The 20,366-nt window shown below is 49.0% G+C and overlaps 1 protein-coding gene and 1 long non-coding RNA gene across 3 annotated transcripts; one reads left to right on the top strand and one right to left on the bottom strand.

Moving 5' to 3' along the window:
* Positions 1 to 530: 530 nt before the first annotated feature.
* Positions 531 to 18,416, bottom strand: ALDH3A2 (aldehyde dehydrogenase 3 family member A2). Of its 2 annotated transcripts, XM_084650982.1 has the most exons (12): positions 18,352 to 18,416; positions 16,240 to 16,359; positions 14,927 to 15,101; positions 13,575 to 13,806; positions 13,377 to 13,462; positions 10,462 to 10,670; positions 8,772 to 8,889; positions 8,098 to 8,239; positions 6,229 to 6,395; positions 4,645 to 4,744; positions 3,783 to 4,018; positions 531 to 1,082 (listed from the first exon to the last, which is right to left on the bottom strand). In XM_084650982.1, exons 3-12 carry the CDS (start codon positions 15,086 to 15,088, stop codon positions 1,068 to 1,070), a joined length of 1,467 nt encoding a protein of 488 aa, XP_084507108.1. In that variant the 5' UTR covers positions 15,089 to 15,101; positions 16,240 to 16,359; positions 18,352 to 18,416; the 3' UTR covers positions 531 to 1,067. The 2 variants fall into 2 exon arrangements, with proteins under 2 accessions (XP_084507108.1, XP_084507107.1); XM_084650981.1 differs by lacking the exon at positions 16,240 to 16,359 and having other exon boundaries at positions 18,352 to 18,404.
* On the top strand, positions 15,084 to 19,031 carry LOC311532491. Its single transcript, XR_014714392.1, has 2 exons — positions 15,084 to 15,384; positions 18,765 to 19,031. It is a non-coding gene; the product is annotated as an uncharacterized lncRNA (long non-coding RNA).
* Positions 19,032 to 20,366: the final 1,335 nt, after the last annotated feature.

The raw sequence follows: 20,366 nt of genomic DNA, 5'->3' as shown, positions 1-20,366 counted from the left end.
CTGTTAATTAACTGATGCCTTCCTAGGATTAGGTATACTTCACTTGGAAGTATGTTCTGGTTTCTCTCCAGCAGCAAATGGAAATATGCCACGAGTGAGTTCTCTTAATTCCTAATGCTCTAAACACTGCACCTGAATGTCAGAATGCAAGCCTGGCAGATAGGAGCACAGGTGACTGCAGCATTACGAGAGAGACCCTGCAACTCTCTAGCAGCTGTAGCAGGTCCCTCACTTCGGAAGCTGCAGCCAGTTGAATGTGCGGTCAGATTAAATCACAGGGCTAACAAGTGGACAATCTCTTTTTCTGGGGGAGATTCTAAGGACACATGTCCTAGGTTAGAATGTGAGCAGCAGCCTCAATGTACATTTAGTCAGATTTTACTAATACTCAAGACCAATTCTGTCTCCACCACCCCAGAAAGGAAGAGATACCACACTAATTATGAGGTGTGGAAGATAGTTACTACAACCCAAGGAAGGTACCAGAAAAGGGAAGAACTGTAAAGAAAACGTCTCTGTCCATTAAGATGTAAAAAGGCTACTTCTGTTTTATTTTGGGCTTTTACTCTTTACATTAAGTGGATCAGGTCCTGATTTCCCTCTTTTTGGAGGACTCTGGAAGAATCATTGGAGGAACTGAACTGTGATGGCTCACAGACTGAAATGTAAGCCCAAGTTCTAGTTCTCCAGCAAAGGTGATAGTCCTGAGAAGACATACGCAGACCGCCTCTGACATGGTCTTTATACAGCATGGAGTAGCAGCGGAGGGTGCTGCTGTTTCCTGCTTTGCAGTTCTCTTCTAACTCACTGCTGGTTGCATGACCAATACTTTATACCCACTGCTGCATTAATCCCTTTATTGACGCATGGCTTTTCAAATCACATGAAGTGCCAGCCCAAGCAGTTACTAGCTAGTGCATTCTTACTTTACTTCTCATTGTTTTGTGCACTTAACATTTCATAGAAAAAAGTAAAACTCTTAAGCGGAAAAAGGTCATTACATAAAGTGTGCGGTCAGGATACAAGTACTGCGGCTTGGTTATAACAGGTCAGGTCACTTCTTTTCTTCAGGAGTAGGCTACCTGTGAAGGCAAAGAAAGATATTGTATAACTTCAGTAAAGAGATGGAATAAATTCCAACTCCTAGATATTAACAAAGGTGGGTGCGCATTCCCCACTTGAACAGACTCTAGATCCAATAGACACTGCTTTTCCTGGCCCACTTGCCATTCTCTTAATCCCTATTATCATGCCCCTTTTGACTCTTACTTTGAGTACTGTATAGAATCCACAGCCTAGATGCTGCATGCAAGAGAAGAATCATCCCTTCACAACCCCCATGTGACCAGGCTGTAAGGGTAAAGAGTCAAAGTGATGGACGGAAGGAAAGCCTGCATCACTCCAGGCTGTACCCACATCCGCCGCTCTGAAAGATTCCCCCCTCTACAAGCAGGGTCTGTAATACACCACACAAGGAAAGTCCTATCTTGCTTCAGCAGGACTAGCAGGGCTTTGAAACCTGCTGCTCCTCAGCAATGACTGAGCCAGCACAGTCTCTGCACTGCCAAGGCACCACCCAGGGCTGCTCTCTTCAGCACAGGTCACTGATCTTGGGAAAACCCAAATGCTTTTAAAAATGCCTCTAGTCACCCTCTTCACTGAGAAGGCACGTAATGAGGTGTGGGGAGATGGCAGAACAAGGCCTTATTTTAAAGAGAGTTGGTCACAAGACTGGCACAATAGGTTAAGAGGGAACTCATTCCATAGTGCATGGTAACAAAGAATTTGGGAAGGGACAGAAAACTGTGTGCTTCAGGGCTCATCAAGCCAATCTCTGACGAGTGGAGACCTAATGGTGGGCAACAATTAGCCTGCAATTGCCTGATGTGGGGATCTTGCACCTCTGGCTGGCCACTGTCAGACAGGATATTGCACTAGAGGGACAGTGGATGTGATCCCCAATGGCGATTCCAATTCAACCAGTCTTTACTGACATACTGATCTACAATTACCATTCCCTTCTGTCCCCAAGTCCAGCCATGCTGCGGCAGGAAAGATTCACAAGTTAGAGTTGACATGTATGCTGTGTGGCATGACAGCACACGCAGCCCCTGGTTACCCTCACTTTCCCCAGGCAGCATGTACGGCCTGGTTTGCTGCATTACTGGAGGCTGTTCATTTGGAATTTTAAGACATTTTTCACAATGGACCGTCTTGAATCATAGAATCATAGAATCTCAGGGTTGGAAGGGACCCCAGAAGGTCATCTAGTCCAACCCCCTGCTCAAAGCAGGACCAATTCCCAGTTAAATCATCCCAGCCAGGGCTTTGTCAAGCCTGACCTTAAAAACCTCTAAGGAAGGAGATTCTACCACCTCCCTAGGTAACGCATTCCAGTGTTTCACCACCCTCTTAGTGAAAATTTTTTTCCTAATATCCAATCTAAACCTCCCCCACTGCAACTTGAGACCATTACTCCTCGTTCTGTCATCTGCTACCATTGAGAACAGTCTAGAGCCATCCTCTTTGGAACCCCCTTTCAGGTAGTTGAAAGCAGCTATCAAATCCCCCCTCATTCTTCTCTTCTGCAGGCTAAACAATCCCAGCTCCCTCAGCCTCTCCTCATAACTCATGTGTTCCAGTCCCCTAATCATTTTTGTTGCCCTTCGCTGGACTCTCTCCAATTTATCCACATCCTTCTTGAAGTGTGGGGCCCAAAACTGGACACAGTACTCCAGATGAGGCCTCACCAATGTCGAATAGAGGGGAACGATCACGTCCCTCGATCTGCTCGCTATGCCCCTACTTATACATCCCAAAATGCCATTGGCCTTCTTGGCAACAAGGGCACACTGCTGACTCATATCCAGCTTCTCGTCCACTGTCACCCCTAGGTCCTTTTCCGCAGAACTGCTGCCTAGCCATTCGGTCCCTAGTCTGTAGCTGTGCATTGGGTTCTTCCGTCCTAAGTGCAGGACCCTGCACTTATCCTTATTGAACCTCATCAGATTCCTTTTGGCCCAATCTTCCAATTGGTCTAGGTCCTTCTGTATCCTATCCCTCCCCTCCAGCATATCTACCACTCCTCCCAGTTTAGTCCTCCCAGTTTAGTCCTTTAGTCCCAGCAGAATCCTCCACCTGCTCCAAACTGAAAGAGTTTCATGCCACCCAGACAGCCCTGCTCCCCCTCTCCAGAGCTCAACAGCACCTCTGGGAGGGAGGGAAATATCCCCACATCCACAGGGGGTGTCTGCAGCAGAGCCAAAAGCCAACCTTCCCCTCTCAGCCCAGTCCCGCCACAGTATCCCTGTAAGTAATGCGCAGCTGCAAATGCCACATATTCAGTTCGTTAGCCAGGTAGCCAACCTACTCCCAAAGAAAGCTCTCATGCCGAAAGAGTTGCGGAAGCAGCTCATGCAGCCCTTGCAGATCCCATCCAGCCATGTCCCAACCCCTGTTCTTCAGGAGGAGGACTCAGTTTCTCATACGTTACCCATCAAATTAGAGCAATAATGGCCTAGCAGACTCAGAGGGTTTACCCAAGAATCAGCTCAGCTCTGTTACCAGTCTGGATCCTGCTAGCATAAGTGAGAGAGAAGCAGATTTGAGTGCTTCTGGCTGGCCCTGCTGTCACACAGATCTCAGCTCAAAAGTTACAGTAGAGCAGCTTCTAGGAGAGGAGCAAGGCTGGGAAGTGGGACCTCCTGGCGCTAAATGGGCTCAGAAATAAACCCTCATTTAAAACACACAATGGTACAGAAAAACAGAGCCCCAAAGCTCACCTTTATCACCGCAGCCAGTATGGCTCCCAGTAGGGCCAGGGCAATGAGCCCCAGTCGGCCTTTGTTAAATTGCTTCAAGAAGAAGAACTTTGCCCAGTCCAGCTTCCTCTGACTGTTTGGCGGGTACCGGATTTTGTTCATACTTTCCATCGTCAGAGACTTAATTAAGCAGGAGCGGCGATGGGAGAAGGTCTCAAAGCTGTGTCTGCCGTGGTAGTTGCCCATTCCACTGTTCCCTGAATGTGTCAACACACACACTAGTTAGCATGCAGTTGGTTGGGCAAGTTAATCAGTCAGGCACATCCAGGCTTGCAGTGTGCCACATGAAAACAAAGGCACAGAATGTGCACCATAGGTGGGAATTCACTAGACAAGTTCCTTTCAAAACCCAGCTCCTCTTCAGTAACCTGCCCCCCGTCAAACCTTTGGTGGGTCTAAGTCCCGTTTCCAGAGGACAGGTGTCCACATCACAACAGGACCCCCTGATGGCATTTTCAGCAGAGAGACCAAGGACTGAATGGGCCTGGAAACGGAGTTAGCAGCTCATCCACAGAAGAGGTCATTCCAGGCCAGGGTGGAGGAATGTTGGTGCAGTGCAGGTGTATGCGCTGGAAGCTGCCTATGGGTGTGTGTCTACCTGTTCTGAGGATAAACGGGGGGAATTCAGGCCAGCAGGTTTCTATGGGAACCTGCTGTCTGTCTGTCTGTCTATTTTTTAAGAAGGACTAGGGGCCACCTGCTGTACAGAACTCCAAGGCTCTGATCCATCACGAGATCACTGGAAAGAACCAGTGGCTAAGATACAGAGATCAGCTCTACACAGCACACTCATGGTTTATTACACAAAGTTCCTGTAACTCACCGACTCCACCGAAGGGCAGATCTGGGAGAGTGTAGTGCATAATGACATCATTTGCAGTGACACCTCCGCTGGAGGTCTCCGATATCATCCTTTTGATCAACTAATAAAACACAAACAGACGATACAATACCAGATAACCCACCGGCTGCGTTCAGTATAAAGTTTTAGATGGATGATCAACACTGTGATAGAAACTATCTTGACAAAGAAATTTAGGGATGATGGGAACCCGCCCATCAAGTTTACTACTTGTGGCTTCAGAAATGTTCTGTTTCTCCAGCCACATTTCATGGGCAAAAATTTTTGAGCTGGAAGTCTCCAAAACAGCACCATGTATTGGTCGTGTAGCAGCCAACACTTTCCTTGGCATCTTGTCAGATTACAGCATTGTGATGAACGTTTTAAGATCACCACTATAGAGTCAAGTTTTAGAAATGTTTAAAGGGACTAATATTTCAAAGCTAAATGCAGTGAGCATCAAGAGGTGAGAACGGGTGCATGATCAGGGTTACATCACACAGCTCTGCAATTCAGCTGCTAATTCATCAGCTCTGACTAAGGAAGGATTGAAAAGTTCCCCTGAGAGAACCCAGAGACTGGCCAACTAGGGAAATGCCCTAAGAAGCCACCCATAAAGGATGCAGGTTTTATATGGCTATAAATGTAATAAAATCTCAGAGTGCTGAATTAGCAGCTGTATTCCAAGGGCTGGCAAGCAGGCTAACTAGGGCCAAGTGTCACAATGAAGAAGTTGGTGCTGACTGCACAAGATCCTTCCATGCTCAGACTTTGAGATGCCTGATAACTGTCTTTTCCAGGAGGAGCTACCCTTTGTACAGAGTTTTAATACTCTGCATTAACCGAGTTCTTTCCTGTTTTAGAACTAGGAGTTCAGATTCAAGACAACAAATTCTCTTAGCTATGCGAGTACAACCCCACTGCCCTCTGTGGAACTGCACCAGCAGCTGGGTTAGAGTTAGCTTTCCTAGGCAGACACACACACCCCCCTTTCCCTTTTGGTTATAATGTGTTTGGCTTTATCACGTTCCCACTAGCAATAGCTGATTCAATGGTCTGTACAAGATCTGTACTAGCTACAGTCTTTGCAAGTCCGGAGGCCTCAACTTGCTGAATACTGTAATGAAAGATTACCAGCCGCTGTTACTGACTGTGTCCTTACCTGAGCTAGTATTTCAGTCTCTGCTATGTTGCCAAGCTACACATTCTTACATAACACTCGGCTGGTGGTGTATGAACAGGCCTGACCCACTTTGAGAGCCTGGTCACCCTGACCTATTATGACGAGCAGTGGAGTGGTGGGAAGCCGCTTGCCAAAATGACCCATCTATGTTGCGTTCCCACCCGGGTGTGAGGGCAAAACGGATTGATTTAAGTTACTTCCTGCCCCCAGAGTTCCAGAAGCTTTGGGAATATCTGATTCCACAGGACCCAAGAGCTGGGGTTTAACATGAGCTAAAGCCAAATGCACTCAATGAAGCTGTGCCAAGGATGCACCTGGCTCTGTGTTTATAATAAACAGGGCAGAGTTGTGCGTCCAACTGCGCAGTGCGGCCCAGGACCTACCTTTTTATCATTGGAAAATAAATAAAGGGCGAGTGGCTTCTCCCGCTGATTTATGAATTGAATGGCTTCATCTGCACTCTTTATCGTCACGATAGGAAGGAGGGGGCCAAAAATCTCTTCTTTCATGATCCTGGATTCTGGGCTAACATCCGTGAGTATAGTCGGGGCTACGGCAGACAGGGGAGAAAACCGAGTTAGGAATAGGGAAATAAATGCTCTGCTCAAGAAGCCCCGCCTGCTCTCCTGCATCTAGCTCAGCAATGGTCAAGCACAGCTAGTTTCCCCATCTCAATTTTCAAAGAAAATAAATGCAGTTTTGTTGATCTAGTAAGGTGGGTATGCAGCCCGTAGGGCCAGATTAGCCTTATTTCACGAGCAGTAACGCAAGGAACCTACAGGCCGGCATCCTGTAAGACACTGGCTTAAGCAAGTTAGCGTAAGTGAAGCATAGGCCTCTGACCTTTAGCACAAATAACGTGGCCAACGGTCACCCTAGATTTTGAGGAACTGGGAATAGCTTGCTTATGAGACAAGTTGACATAAGACTAAGCAACCGCAGGAATACTGAACTGATACTAAGCTTGGATATTTTTGGACAGGATTGTGGGCAGACATCTAACCACAAATTTGCTTTAGCAATAGGGATGAGTCAATAGGGATGAATATGCTAGCCTATCAGGGAAAGGCACCCCAGTATTATAAGGGTGAGGAAGCTGGATATGGACAGAGGAGGCAGAGTGTTTGTATGAACATTCAGGGTGATTCCCAGGCCTTATATAAGCAAGAACCCACGTGAAGAAGGCAGCTAGCCCTCCAGCTTTCAATCCTTTATCACCTATCTTCAAGCACTGGGGATCTGGACCATCGGACCCATTTTGCGTGCCGGAGACAGGGCTGGTCCTTTGTCTTGTCTCTGACCACCAGATCTCCAAGAAAGGGGTCTGGGTATATAAGTATGAGCATATGCTAGGCAAGAAATAACGGTTAAGATTTCTCTAATGCTCTATTATTGCTATTTGCTTCTGTGGTTTGGAGCTTTCTTGTCTCTATTAATTGTATTAATAAAAGGTGGTTAAGGTTGTGTTTTGCTCTCCAGGTGAGTGCCCTTCCCATACAGCCTGGGGTTCCCTACAAGATACTGAACTTGTCAGTTTTGACTCTGTTGTGTCTGATCCTGGGGCAAGAACCTTAGGGGACTCCTCTCCTTACCTGAGTACCAATTGGCATTTATTATAGGACCAGGCTTCAGTATGCATCGTTAGCAGTTAGGCCAAGTGACTTGCCCGAGGTCACACAGGAAGTCAGTGGCAGAGCCGAGAACAAACCCAGGTTTCCTGGATCCCAGCCCCATGCGTTATCCCTTGTAAAAAGGGAAGGCAATAGGCAGACCTCATGGCTGTGGTGTGGGCACCACCTGAGCACAACCAGAGGCTTTGCACCACGGTGTGACTTCCAAACTGGCACCAGAAGTCTCTGTGACTTAGAAGAGATTTGTACAGATTAATAGGAGTCTGAAAGCTTGGGGTGGGGGGGAAGAGACCTGAAAATGAGGAAACCGAAGCTGGTCTGTTATTCTGCCATTCACCAGTGTTTTGTTCATACTAGACATGAGGAGAATGAATAGCTATATCAAAACACTGAAACAGCTGACAGAAACACCTCTCCTGTAGGAACATTAGGCTGCAGAGATATTCCTATGTGTTTGCTTTTTATTTTAATCCTCTGCACCAACTGGATTAAACACAGGCCAAATGAGCCAGAAGTCTGACTACACATCAGCTCGGAGAGGAGAGAACACTAGCTGGGCATAAGGATCATGGTCACACCTATATGCCACCTTGTTGTCCCAAGCAAATGTAGAAGGAATACCGATAAAACACGAAGCCTCCTCAGTCTCTCCTCCATAAGCTATCTTCTGCCCTTCCAGCAGCGTCACGAGCCTTTTAAAGTGGTGCTTGTTGACGATCCTTTCGTAATCTGGAGATTTTTTTATATCTTCCCCATGGAATTCCTGTAAAAAAAAAAAAAAAGAAGAAAAGAAAAGAAAAGGGGGTGGGGTTTAAAAATTGGACAGGTTGATCAATAATCTGGCACCTACCCGCCTAGGCCAGGGTCAGCACAGACATCAGCTGGACTACTGCAAGGCTGCAAATTCTGTCATTACTCAGATGAGGCCATTTCTCAGCCTCGGAAGTGTCTGTCATCTCCTTGAAATGTATTAGTGTGCTCTCAGCAGGTATGGATTTCCAGTTACATTTGCACAGCACAGATCTGAAACTCTACAGGCTTGGGAAAACAGAATGGATGCCAGGAAACACAAGTCGGGCCATCTGACAGAGTAAGTCCCCAGACCTGGCACTGCTATGACAAGGGCTTTGGAGTTGTCAAGTTGTTTACAAACATTCCAAAGCACACACTTGACACCATCATGAGCCTGAAATACAGGTTCGTAATTACGGGAACTCCAGGGGCAAAACACACACAGCTACAATTACAGTGAAAGCAGCTGCAGATTTGCAAAGCAAGCGTCACTTAACACTTACCTTGAGAGTCTTCTTGATATTCTCCACTATTTTGTTCTGGATAGATTGGTCACAGAGGATGTAATCGGGGGCAATGCAGGTCTGCCCACAGTTCAAATACTTCCCCCAAGTTACTCGTCTAAGGACGGAAGAAAAGGATTGATCTCCATTTACTAGTGTTTTACTGACAAGAGGAGCCATCTCTACATGGGGCACTACCCACGCACCACACCCACCCCGAACCATTCTAAGTGATTACTATCTTGCTGTTCAGCTTCTCCCAGGAGCACACCTCCCTGCAGGAGGATGACTCATGTGGGGGGAGATAAGGGATGTTTCTCACCAGAGATTACACCCCCATGATGCTGTTTTCTAGTGATCGGCAAACAAATTTTGAAATCTAGATAAACCAAGCTCATTGGGACCCCCATTACGAGTCAGAGGATTCCCCCCAGCTGATGCTGACAGAGGATTCTGAAGCCAATGCTGCATGCAGATGCTAAAACGCAATGGATCAACTGCAGCATAAACTCCAGCAATTCAAGAGCACCTGAACTCTGCAGTCTGCTGCTTTAATTAAAAATAGCCAAGAGTTAGAGCAATAGCCTTGAACAAGGTACAGTAACTATCTTTCTGTAACATTCTGCATCAAGATTGGTGATCAGTCGGTCATATCTACAGGCTGCAGCCTTCCAAAGTCTCTACCTAGCAAGACCGTTAGTACGTTTGTACGAACAGTACAGGTTTTAGTCTCATTTTACAAGATTAAACAGCATTTGTACCATGCTATGATTTTCTTGTGTTAAAGAACTCTGCGCTCTTACAATGAACACAAACCTTGGGGCCCCCATACTAGATCCTCAAGCTCTGCTCAGGCAACTGGAGAACTGAGTTATGAGCGTACAATAGAATATGCTGCTTCTCCACAACTTTTCAATCTGAGCCATTTTCTTTTGCTGTGCTGCAAGAAAAATGTTAATACCCCAGCATCCATAGTAAGCCGAGTTACTGAATTAGGCCTCTAACAGCTGCTTTAAAGAATGCTGCCTCCTATTTTAAAACAGACCTCCCTAAATATTTGGTTTTGTACTGCTCAATAATTCACAGAGCAGGGTCCCATCAAGGCACGGCAGCTGCCATACACCAGTCTGGGATCGCTGTTCTGCGGGACTCTGAGATCGCTGCTGTGGGACTCTGGACATGTGCCCTTTGTTCTAGATTCTGCAGGATGGCTGTGAAACTGAATGGGATGATACAAACAAAAATCCAAAACCACGGCCTCGATCCTGCCAGTATTGCACATGGAGCAACTTGCAAGACTGGGGTCTATTTAAATAACGAGGGGGCAGATTAAGCTAATTTTTCACCTTTTAAAGTCTCCTCTCTCGCCCAATGTGGTCAGTCAAGTATAATCTAATTTATTTAAACTAATTAGATAAAAGCTTTTAAAAAACATTAACAGAGCCAAATATGCTAAAATAAAAGTTTCATCTTTCAGTTTCTATTTGTTAAAACTCAAACATGCAGAAGTGGGGTCAAGTGGGAGCCAATCAATATCCCAAGACAGAGAGAAACCAGTGTAGGAAAGGACAGCCCGGCCATAAGACACCACCATAGTCACGGAGGCATGTGTCCAACGCTGTGAGCCACAAACATTCCTCATGGACTTCACCCCGCCCCCAGCAATTGAACCTTTAGAGGATGAGCTCACCTGCAGGCAATTTCAATATTGCAGTCCTTATCAATATAACACGGACTTTTTCCACCCAGTTCAAGAGTGACAGGGGTGAGGTGCTTGGCAGCAGCTTCCATGACAATTTTGCCCACTTGGGAACTCCCGGTATAGAAGATGTGATCAAACCTCTCCTTTAGCAGCTCAGTTGTCTCCTTGACTCCTCCATTAATAACTGGGTACAGGTCCTTCAAATGCAGACAGAAATAGCAAGACGTTTGTGTAACTGACTTGACTTTGGTGCAATAAATGTCAAGAGATTTGTAACACGATATCGTTACTTTGCTGTTGCTGCATGGCAAGTTCATTGCAAATGCAGCCCCCATCCCGTTTGGACTGTTTGCTTGGAAATCTCAACACTGCAAAAGGTCTCCCATGCCTGATGTAAGCGGTTAACTCCAGATTCAGAGTCTGGCTCCTTCAAGCAAAGCACCAATTGCTTTAACAAAGCTACAGCCACTTGGGAGGCAATTACTGCCAGCACCAGGTTACAGAAGCCAAGATGGAATCAAAGCCAACAGCAGTGGTTTTTGGTATGGAAATGGCAGTTGCTTCTTAGCTCTTGGACATTTTTACTGATGTGTCAGTAGAAGTCATCGGATTAAACACCACAACAATACAGCATGATGGGAAGTTTGGTTTACTTTCATGGCTTCATTATCTTTAGACAACTGTCTAAACAGGCATGACTGCAGCATCGCAGGAAATACCTGCAACAGACTGCAACTGTGTCTCCTGGGCCATCTGGCGGTGCTCATTAAAAAGAGGGCTGACTTGCTAATGCTGCCTGGGGCAGGGGGAGAATTAAGCCTCTGCTGCTGATAATCCCACTACCTAGAATTCCTTTAGCAAGGCATGGACTACACTGAAGTGTTCACTGCCCGGCGTTCGAGCTCACGGAGCCTGTTCTCTTCTAGCCAGGGAGTGCCATCCCATCCCCATTCTTCAAAATAGCAGACACATGGAGTCAAACGTGCAGGTACTAGCAGGCATTAGTGCTTCACAACCACCACCACCAGCAGGTAGGAAACCTCATGCTGTAGGGCTTAAGCAAATCTCTAACTATTAGAGACCAGAATGAGACCTCAGGTAGGTGAAAGATTAGCACACATCTGCCTCTGGCAGGGTTCTTGCACCTCTGGAAGCATCTAGTGCTGGCCACTGTCAGACAGGATGGAGAGCTAGGTGGACCTTGGGTCAGATCCAACGTGGCTAGTCCTGTGTTCCTAAGAAGGGGAAGCCTGAACTGTCTGTAAGAAAGGACACATAATGAAATGCTCCGTGGCAGCAGTCGGGGAAGAATTGCAGCATGTTAACTGGGTCGCAGACAAAACCAGGCTGAATGAGAAGCTGGTTAACAGTTCCCCTTGCAAAAGGAATAGAAGACTCTGGTTTGGTTTAATATTGTGGGAAGAAGGAATTCCCTTTTGGCAATCCACCTGCCAGCCCTGCACAGAGCTAGACAATAGAGGAGATGGGAAATGAAAGTCTGCAAAAAGTCTGGCATTCAAGCCACCTCTCGACTCTCCCCCCCAATACAGAACCACTTGCAGGGACCCACCCCTCACTTATCCTATTGTGCCAACTCTAGTAGGTTTCGGGATCTCAAGGCAGCTCTCCACCAAAATGAGGCTGAAGCAGTTTCCTAGCTGGGGCCAATCAAATTGGTAGTTTTTACATCTATCCCCAGTGAGATTTTAACACTCAAACACCACAAGTCCTGTCAGGGCTAGGATATGAGAATCATTTACCTGCCTTAAAGAGGAGCACAAGCAGCGCAGCAAATCTCACCCTAAGAGGGATTGGTAGGACACATATGGGCCCAGAGGTGGACTGGCCTTTATCCTCTCATAGAGCGCTCAGAGACCCACTAGCCCCCCAGAGATGGCCAGGAACGGCCAGGTTTCTACACCCAAGTAGCTATGACTGCAGACTAAGAGTCGTTGCAACATTTTGATTCAATGTCACTAGCACTAAAGCAGCAGCTGTTCACTTTAGAAATACTGCTGCTTCCCCAACCCTGGTGCTACCAAACAGTAATGCTATCCTTCTCCAGTGCCTGAGTTAACTTGCAAAATAATCCTATTTAAACAGAGCAGGGTTTCACAATAGCTGTCAGGATACAAAAGTGCTGGGATCCCCTTTGTGCTATAATCCTAATTGCAGCATCCTGGCTTGCAGAGTTTGGATACTTTTGGAGAGAGCAGGTCACCATTCATGACAAACTTCAGGAGGCCTGAACCTGTCATTGCTGAAGTCAATAGCAAAACTCCTATTAATTTCTAACACAGAAGCAGGACCTGAAAGGAATGATACCACACTTGGTCCCACAGAGAACCCTGTCCTTCAGAGGCAGTTCAGAACAGCGAACGGAAAGGCGAATAGTCTGCTTGACTTTACAATACACTAACTGCCTGGAACATTCCCTCGTGCATGAGTTCCTCATGGACACCTGCAAAGCCACCTCATTATTTTCCTTCTAATCCCTCCATAAACTCACCTCTGTTGATCCTGTTGTTCCTAATAGTCTCACTGTTGGCCTGTGCTCCCCTTCCACCCTGTCTGTTTGCTGTATCCACCTGCAAACTCTTTAGGGCAGAGACCATCTTTGTTACATGCCTGTATAGCACCTAGCAAGATGGAACTTGCATTGGCAGAGCCATGCAAATCCACGGATATCCACTATGTCCGCGGACAATGTGTACGGATGGATGCGGATCTAAATTTTATGTCTAGAGCCCTGCAAATATCCTCAGATATCCACGGATCATGTTTGTGGATCGTGGATCAGATACGGATACAAAGCTTGTATCTGCACAGGGCCCAGGCACTGCAAGACAAATGAACAACAACTAAAAACAACAGCACTGTCAGGAATGTTGGCTTTTACTGACCTTGTCAATGTACTGTGGGATCAGCTCAGCTACAAGCTTTGCTGTATTTTCACTTATCTCTGAAGGTTTGATCACTACAGCATTTCCTAAGAGACAAAAGTCAAGACAATGTGTTGTCTGCTTGAGCCTGGAACACACTAAGGGGAGAAAGGATGACGGGAAAGGCCAACAAAACAAGGCACAAGGATTGTACCATACCTGCTGCGATGGCCCCTATTAGAGGCTGCATAATCAAGACAAAGGGGTAGTTCCAAGCCCCAATAACCAGGACCACGCCCAGCGGTTCATGGTGGATGTAGACCTCATCTGTCAGCGTCAATATATTCTTCGAAACAGGCTTCGGGGCGGCCCACGTAGGAAGCCTGTCCACCATCAGGGCGATCTCCCCCAACACTCCCATAATCTCGAAGCTGTATGCATTGCATTCACTCTGTCACAGAGAGCAGGGTGCTCCGTCAGTGAGCGCCACAGCAGGGGTGCCACGTTACTGGAGACACCCGGAGCAAGAGGCAGGATGATGGCAAATCTAATTAGCTGAGGCTGGCGGCTGGCGCACGCACCTACTGCCTGACTGCGGGGGGCGGGGGATGCCCCCAGAAGACACATGTCTACAACAAGAAAAGGAGGACTTGTGGCACCTTAGAGACTAACCAATTTATTTGAGCATGAGCTTTCGTGAGCTACAGCTCACTTCAGCGGATGCATACCGTGGAAACTGCAGCAGACTTTATATACACAGAGAATATGAAACAATACCTCCTCCCAGCCCACTGTCCTGCTGGTAATAGCTTATCTAAAGTGATCATCAGGTTGGGCCATTTCCAGCACACAAAAAGGTGGAGGGTGAGAAAACCTGGATTTGTGCTGGAAATGGCCCACCTGATGATCACTTTAGATAAGCTATTACCAGCAGGACAGTGGGGTGGGAGGAGGTATTGTTTCATATTCTCTGTGTGTATATAAAGTCTGCTGCAGTTTCCACGGCATGCCTCCGATGAAGTGAGCTGTAGCTCACGAAAGCTCATGCTCAGGTAAATTGGTTAGTCTCTAAGGTGCCACAAGTCCTCCTTTTCTTTTTGCGAATACAGACTAACACGGCTGTTACTCTGAAACCTGTCTACAACAGACGAGCCCCGGCTTCAGAGCCTGAGCCCAGACGCAGGCAGTGGCCCAGACCTGAAATCGCCCAGGGGGAAGAGGAGGCTGGACCGAGCCTGCAGGGAGCAGGGGGGCCACAGCCACCCCAGGCCCGCCGCACCCACCTCCCACGGGGGGGGGGGGTGTTTTAAGCCCTGAACCCGGAGCCAGCCCCTGAGGGCACCGCGCAGCGGGGTCTTGGCGCCAGGTCCCCCCCGCCGGCAGGGGGGAGGGGTCGCTCAGTGGTGTGAGCACCAGCCTGCTAAACCCAGGGTTGGGAGTTCAATCCTTGAGGGGGCCATTTAGGGATCTGGGGCACCTAGGGGGGACTGGCCCTGCTCCGAGCAGGGGGCGGGACCGGATGACCGCCCGAGGTCCCTTCCGGCCCTGAGAGACGGCGATCGGCGGGGCACCTTGTGCAGATCCGCGTGCAGGGCGGCGGCGATCTCCGTCTCCTTCTCCTTCACCATCCGCTCCAGGGCCCGCAGCTGCCGCAGCCGGAAGGCCCACGGGCGGCAGCGGCCCGAGCGGAACGCGGCCCGCGCGCGCGCCACCGTCTGCTCCGGCGTCTCCATGGCGGGCGGGGACCTGCCGGGAGAGGCGGCGGTCAGGGGGCGCCGCGCGGCGCTTCCCCCGGGACCGGCCAATCAGCGGCCGGGCTGCGGGCAGCGCGAGGCAACGACCCCCCGCGGCTGCAGGAGGGAGTTGGCCGCGCTCGCGCAAGGGGCGGGGGGGGGAGTTTCCGGCGCTGGTTCCCGCTCGGGCGGGGCCCGCCCACCTGACTCTGCCGCGCCTCAGCTGCGGGCAGCCCGCCGCCCACCTGACCCTCCCCCCCCGCGCTGACACCGCCTCCTTCCGGTCACCTGACCAGGTAGGGACGTGGCCGCACTTCCGGTCCAACCAATATAGGGACCCACCCCATGGAGATAGTGGAAGGACCTCGGGGGGAAGAACCTAGCCCCCCATAGAGAGAGAATGGAGGAGCCCCTGTGGGGAACCAGCCCCGCATAGAGAGAGAATGGAGGGGCCCCTGTGGGGAACCCAGCCCCCCCCCCGAGAGAGAGAATGGAGGGGCCCCTGTGGGGAACCCAGCCCCCCCCCCGAGAGAGAGAATGGAGGGGCCCCTGTGGGGAACCCAGCCCCCCCCCCGAGAGAGAGAATGGAGGGGCCCCTGTGGGGAACCCAGCCCCCCCCCCGAGAGAGAGAATGGAGGGGCCCCTGTGGGGAACCCAGCCCCCCCCCCAGAGAGAGAGAATGGAGGGGCCCCTGTGGGGAACCCAGCCCCCCCCCCAGAGAGAGAGAATGGAGGGGCCCCTGTGGGGAACCCAGCCCCCCCCCGAGAGAGAGAATGGAGGGGATGCTGGAGGAACCCAGCCCCCCCCTGAGAGAGAGAATGGAGGGGCCCCTAAGGGACTCAGCCCCCCCAGAGAGAGAGAATGGAGGGGATGCTGGAGGAACCCAGCCCCCCCCCTGAGAGAGAGAATGGAGGGGCCCCTAAGGGACTCAGCCCCCCCCAGAGAGAGAGAATGGAGGGGCCCCTAAGGGACCCAGCCCCCCCGAGAGAGAGAATGGAGGGGCCCCTGTGGGGAACCCAGCCCCCCCCAGAGAGAGAGAATGGAGGGGACGCTGCAGGAATCCAGCCCCCCCAGAGAGAGAGAATGGAGGGGACGCTGGGGAAGAGTCACCCTGATGCCTCCCCAAACACCCAGGAAGCGGAAGGACCCACCTGCTCCAAAGCACCCGGAGTGTGTAGAGGATTCTGGATGTGGGTCCTTGCCAGGGTGTGCACTGTGTTGGGGTGGGGGTTATGTGTGGGTGGGTGCAGCAGCAGGGTGGGCGTGGGTCCCTGGTGGGGTGGGAGGAGAGTCAGGGTGGGCACATTAGGGCAGACATGGGTCCCTGTTGAGCGAGTGCAGTGTTGAGTGGGGATAGTGTCAGAGTAGGTGGAATGGGGGAGGGGGTGCATGTCCCTGTCATGCAGAACCAGTCACTACCCCATAACACCTGCTTTAATCCATCTGTCTGTGGTTTCTGCAGCCCGTTCTGCTTTTTTTAGGGCCTGATTTTCAGAAGCATTGAGCACCTGCAGCCCCGTGACTTTATTTGGAGCTGTGGGAGCTTAGTGCCCTGATGGTACCCAGCGCTGTGCAGCTATGCCACAGGTAGCAAGTCCATGCCTGAGGGACTAGAGTCTAAGAGTATGTCTACAGTGCAGCTGATAGTGTGCCTCTTTGCCTGCAAAGACTGACTCCAGCTAGTGCCCTAAAAATAGCTGTGTGGAGGTTGTAGAAAGGGCGAGCCACCCGTGTTTGAGCCTGCCCACCCCCCGGGTCTATACTCGAGTGGCTAGCTTGTGCCATAATGTCTACAGTGCTATTTTTAGAACGCTAGCTGGAGCAGAGCTAGCATGTGTCTGTCTACCTAGTCTGAGAGTCACACCCCCAGCTGCAGCGGGGACATACCCTAAAGGCCTGAGCAGCAGGTATGATATAGAACAAGCAAAAGAAAGCGTACAGTGTTTGGATCTGTATTTCACATAGAGGTGCAGTTTCACCTGTCCTTTGGAACAGGGGCACTTGACGTGCAGCACCTGGGAGGTGGACGTAGGGGCCTGGGGCAGCACCATGACAATGGATACGAGATCAGGAGTAGACAAAGCATTGAATTTGGGCTGGAAGGGAGGGACTAGGTGTAGGAGAGATGGAGGTAGAGACAGACAAGGTTGGAAGAGATAATGAAGGAGCCATTGCAGTCTAGGGTGTGGGGTAAATTACTTTGCAAATTTGTAAACAACAGTAGGGCCCTTGCAGGTTCGGGCATGGCCAGCCCAAGAGGCATGTTCCCTTTGACCCATTTAGCTTGGTACAGTCCTGATCCTGAGTCAATATTAGCAGAGCATGTCGAGCTCATTTGAATAAACAGGTGTATAGGCATTTACATGCAGCTCGTTCAACCCTCCCAGCAGGTAGAGCTGCAGCTTGGCCCAGGTTTAGAACACCCGTCCCAGGGAGCTGGCATCTCTGCCGGTGCCCTGCAACGGTTGGCAAGGGTACTAATCCTCTGCTCATTAATTCTGAGATCGTAAAGTCACAAGATTATGGGTGCAGTTGGGGAATAGGTAGCAGTGGGCAGAGGGACTCCTGAGCAACAAAGGACCCTATGTTCATACAAATCATAGAAAAAAACCTATGGAAAACATGCAAACAGAACACAGCTGCTCAACCTATAGGATTCTCTCTATGTCAATGTATTTCAGAGTGGTCTCTGGGGTACCAGCTGCTCTCTTGCCCTTTCCCAGGGTCAGGTAGGGCAGCTGAGAAATCTGCCCTGCCTCCGTTCTTTCCCGGAATTTATTTAAACATAACCCCCATCCCTTTTATTTAAATGCTACTAAAAAATGGTAAATATTAAGAATGAATTTGTTTTGAAGTGTAGCACCATTTACTCTAGTGTCTGGGCATCCACACTGCAAAACACAGCTTGATCATTGCAAATTTTACAGGGATAGGAGCTCCTGGTTATAAAGAAGCCATTTGTGTTTACAGAACAACTTCACTGTAAAAGGAGACTTCATTCTCTCCCCAGCCTACTCTATTAAAACAATACAGGCATTTCATTCTATGTCTTTGTATGTCAGAGTTTACCATAAGTAGCTTCCACTACATGAAAATACCTATGCAAGAGGAGGAAAGCTATTCCTCCAGAAGCACTCTTCCTTGCCTGAGAAAATAAAGGGCAGGTATTTCATAGTAAATACCCGCAGTGGTTCCCCTTCCCTGGGCGTAGGTAGTTTGCTATTAAGCTTTAACAAAAGTGGCGTGTTATAAAAAGACATTACCTTAATCGCAGCTTCTCCCTGGACTGCTCGACAGCAATGAGGGCAAAGAACACAGCCGTGCCCCAGACACCTCCCTACTTTGACTTCATCCCTCCCACTAAGGAAATTTGGCCCCAAGCCCAGCGTCAGCTGTATAGTATTTGCAAGAACACACACACACATTTTTATATGTAATTGTGGGCCTTTAATATTTAGTTGCCAATTATTTTCTTGCCTGTGGTTTCTGGCAGATTCTACAAAGTCCAAAGTACATTGGCCCAGATCCTGAAAGGTATTAAATGCCTAACTCCTGCTGGAATTAATGGGAGTTAGATGCCTAAATACCTTTTAGGATCTGGGCCACTGTTCCCACCTTGAGCTCCTCAACATCTCAGTTCCCTCTCTCCTTAAAATCTTAACTCCATTCCCTCCAGGTCTCAGTCCATCTCACTTGATTTCCTTGCTGCATCTCAGAGAACTTTCTTTCACTGCACCTATGTCCGAGAGAGGAGATTTAAGGAAGAGGGGATGGGCAGAGAGGGTAAAGAAGATAAAGACAGGAAAGGAAAGAAATGTTATGATTTCGAGGAGGGAAGATTACAAGGAATCTCCATACACCTCTAGCAACATCTGATCCAGTCATCTGTAAACCTGTTTCCTAAGGGGTTTCTGCTCTCAAAGATAAACTTTTGAATTCTCCATTTCAGTTTTGGTTTTGTTGTTTTTTGGGGGGTGAGAGGGTTTGAAGGAAAAGTAGTTTCCATTGAGATCATGTGAGAAGAGTCCATCTGGGCAATGCCCATCGGCTTCATTCTGAATGACTGACTGCCAGGCCGGTGAAAGAATGAACTTCCCAAAGCAGACAGGTGCACAAACAAAATCTCCCTCGAGCGAGTCCTCCCACATATTTTAACACCAAACTAGGTCAGGCAGGTTATTATATGTATTACCATGGCACCTCGCAGCCCCAGTGCGAGGTGCTATACAAACACACAACAAAGATGGGCTCCTGCTCCAAAGAGCAAACAAATCTGAACAGAAGATAAGAGACGACAGATGGATGCAGATAGACAGTGGGGGAATCCATGGAAACAATGAGACAGAGTGGGTCAGCATGGCAGGCGGTGGTCTCAGCACACCAAGAGCCTAACCCTTGTCAATCGTTTTGTAGGCATCACACGATTTGAAGGAGCAATTTGAAGGAGAATAATGAATGTGTTCGTTTTGTGGCTGTTTACGGGGAGCTCCTCCCAAGCACGAGTGCGTGTTTGAAAATTGAATGAGTGAGTGATTGAGGCTGCACCAAGGGCTGATCAGAGGCGGGAGCTGATGTTTCAGTATGGACTAAAAGAGATGACAGGGGTGGGGCTAGGTCTTGAAAGCAAAGACAAGCAGCATATGTTTGATGCAATAAAGAGGCAGCCAATGGAGGGATTCAAAGAGAAGGGTGACACGGTCACTGCAACAGGCTAGGAAAACGATCCTTGTAGCATCAAACCAAATGGTTCTGAGCAGGGCGAGACTGCATTTGTCAAGGCCACAAAAGCGTGTTCCAATCACCAGGATCTGAGATGATGAAAGCCTGGATGACAATTTTGGCTGGGTGGACGGATAGGAAAGGCCATCTCTTAGAGATGTTGTGCAGAAGGATTCTGCAAGACTTCAATGCAGCGTGGATGTGAGGACCACTATATAGAATAGGCTCTCCCCTGGCCTCTCACAAGCTGTGAGATTCTTTACATGTGGCTGATTGCTCTCAACAGTGTGACATTCTGCCCAGTTTTTGAAAACAAAGAAAATCAAAGAAATCACTTCCAGTGAGTAGTATGGGCAAAGGGCAAGTGACCTTTGTAAGCAGTGAGCCTTGGAACCAGCTTCCATTTGATATTGATCTGTTCACATGGTTCAAAAATATATGCAGACGCTTCTCTGACTTCTATTTGATGGCTGACGGTGAGGCAGCCAAGCTGTGAGGAATCCACAGGCTTGTGGACACTCCACAGACAGGACACATAATGGCCTGGAGAATGCAGCAT

The sequence above is a fragment of the Lepidochelys olivacea genome (genome assembly GCF_965140295.1).
Source record: "Lepidochelys olivacea isolate rLepOli2 genome assembly, chromosome: 17".
Classification (NCBI taxonomy): domain Eukaryota; kingdom Metazoa; phylum Chordata; order Testudines; family Cheloniidae; genus Lepidochelys; species Lepidochelys olivacea.
Note: the sequence above shows the minus strand (reverse complement) of the source record. Positions and strands in the feature narration are given on the sequence as shown.

Coding starts and splice junctions, on each gene's coding strand:
- ALDH3A2 (XM_084650982.1), bottom strand. CDS start 15,088: ATGGAGACGCCGGAGCAGACGGTGGCGCGCGCGCGGGCCGCGTTCCGC. Junction 10,671..13,376: donor TCCCACAGTACATTGACAAG/GTCAGTAAAAGC, acceptor CTGCATTTGAAG/GACCTGTACCCAGTTATTAA. Junction 4,019..4,644: donor TCTGCCCTTCGGTGGAGTCG/GTGAGTTACAGG, acceptor TGACACATTCAG/GGAACAGTGGAATGGGCAAC.